Genomic DNA, 2,011 nt, shown 5'->3' with positions numbered 1-2,011 from the left:
AACTGAAAATAAAATCCACAGTGATTATGAATTAGTTGAAACCGCAGGCTGGCAGGAAACCGATCCAAGACTGCAGTAAGAGGGATTAACCCTGGAGGAAAAAAAAAATACACCCCTCTGGTGCTCGTGTTGTCAGTCGTTTGGTATTTTACACAAGTCAGGACATGTAACAGGAAGGAGTGGCTGTGTAAACTAAAATTGCGGGCCCCAGCACACAATGAGTGGGAGAGGGGTAGTGTAAGCAGATGGGAACTTCCCTTCCCCCTCCCTAAATGGGGAACTCCCCATGCACGTGGTGGCCAAAAGACAGAAGTGGGGGATGGGGAGACATTCTTGGAGGGGGAGGGAAGTTACGTGGACAGATGTGAACTGGGGAGGGGGAACTCGGCTCCCAAGTGTTCAGGAATTACTTGTATGACTAAAGATAAAACATTTCTGGTGCAAGACAAACCACCCCACCTCCCTTACAAAAAAAATAACCCTTTTCATTTTCAGAGCTCAACACACAACCGATGCCAGGAGGACCTTCAATGATTCTTTAAAATAAAATTCAATGTAAAAAAAACATTTCTTTTCAAGGATCAATCCACTTAAAACTCCTGTTTTCAATAGACAAGTTAGTTTTATGTTGTGGGGAATCTAAAGGACATCAGGAGGAAGCCTTTCCCTCATTACATCACAAGAGTAATGCTTGCCATAGACCCACCAATTCTGACCATCTTCATTCAGCAAAAAATGATCACGCACACCAAGGAAACCTATAAACCGCCTCTCTTGGTGGAAGGTGCCCTTGATCTATTTGGTCATTTTAGCAAAGTTGGTTGAAAATTGCCAAATGTGTGGACAGCAATGGACTCCTGCACCTACCTATGACCACCCAATGGGAAGAGAGCCTGAACTACAAGATCTAGCTAAGTATGGGCCTAACATTGGACCCCTATGACCACCCAATGGGAAGGGAATCTGAATTACAAGACCTAGCAAAGTGTGGCCAGCACTGGACTGCTCAGACCCCAACATTGGACTCCAATGACCACCGAATGGGAAGAGCATGAACTACAGGACCTAGCCAAGCGTGTGGCCAGCACTGGACCCCTCAGATCTCTACCACCCCACATACATGAACTACAAGACCAGGTCTTTGGTGAGTGGACTCCTGTAACCACCCCATGGATAAGAGCCGGGAACTAGAAGACCAAGCCAAGCATGTGGTCAACATTGGGCTCCTGGGGCCATCAATGGGAAGAGAATCTGAACTACAAGATCCTATCCAATTCCCCTCAACATAAAAAGCCTGTCTCCTTACAGGTCTCCAGTTTTAGGTGGATCTACCCTTTAACCCGTTCCCTGCCAAGGTTGGCAAGAAAAGGGTTACCCGCCCCCCCCTGGCACCGGAAAGGGGCAAAATCATGATGGGAACTCGTTCAACGCCCCTACAGATCCGAAATGTCTTAATGCAGACTAACAGGCATCCAACCCACAAACATAGAAAAACACGATAACGACATGGCTCCGGGTCAGGCCAGCTCTGGCGATCTTCTCCCACCAGGAGGGAGACCCTCTGGGCAGACAACGCTCTGTAGCTCCCCCTAGTGTCTCTAGGAAGGTGGGTCAAAGTCCAGTCCTTGCTCTCATCAGCCATCAAAAGGCTTCTATGGCCGTGCTCCACGGTGTGATGCTGGAGCTGATGGCAGGTTCACTGCAGCTTTGTCCTGCTGGGGAGTCCAGCTCCTGCACCTCCTGTGCGGGCTCCTGGCCCTCCTCTGTCCCCGGCTCCTTAGTGAGAAGTCCCGAGAAGCTGGAGCCGAAGATGCTGATGAGGTTGGCCACATTCTCCGTCTCCATCTCCTCCTCGGCCTCCTCTGCCGGCTCCGGCACCTCCTGCTCTCTCTGTTCCCGCCTGGCTCGCTTCATGGCCGGCCCATCCGGCGCGCTGCCCCCGCTCCTCTTCCTGCAGCACGGGCTCGGGGGATCGGGGTGGCTGGCCTCGGCTTCAAGGCTCGGACAGTCA

At 51.1% G+C, this 2,011-nt stretch overlaps 1 protein-coding gene across 1 annotated transcript in view; it reads right to left on the bottom strand.

Moving 5' to 3' along the window:
* Positions 1-1,426: 1,426 nt before the first annotated feature.
* IER5 (immediate early response 5) overlaps positions 1,427-2,011 on the bottom strand; it is a 3,990-nt gene continuing 3,405 nt past the window's right edge. The window contains exon 3 of the mRNA XM_018567417.1: positions 1,427-2,007. Within this exon, the coding sequence (XP_018422919.1) occupies positions 1,642-2,007 (366 nt within the window). The 3' untranslated portion in view covers positions 1,427-1,641. The remainder of the gene's footprint in view (positions 2,008-2,011) is intronic.

Source organism: Nanorana parkeri, unplaced genomic scaffold (genome assembly GCF_000935625.1).
Source record: "Nanorana parkeri isolate BGI_ZX_2015 unplaced genomic scaffold, ASM93562v1 scaffold1046, whole genome shotgun sequence".
NCBI lineage: Eukaryota > Metazoa > Chordata > Amphibia > Anura > Dicroglossidae > Nanorana > Nanorana parkeri.
Note: the sequence above shows the minus strand (reverse complement) of the source record. Positions and strands in the feature narration are given on the sequence as shown.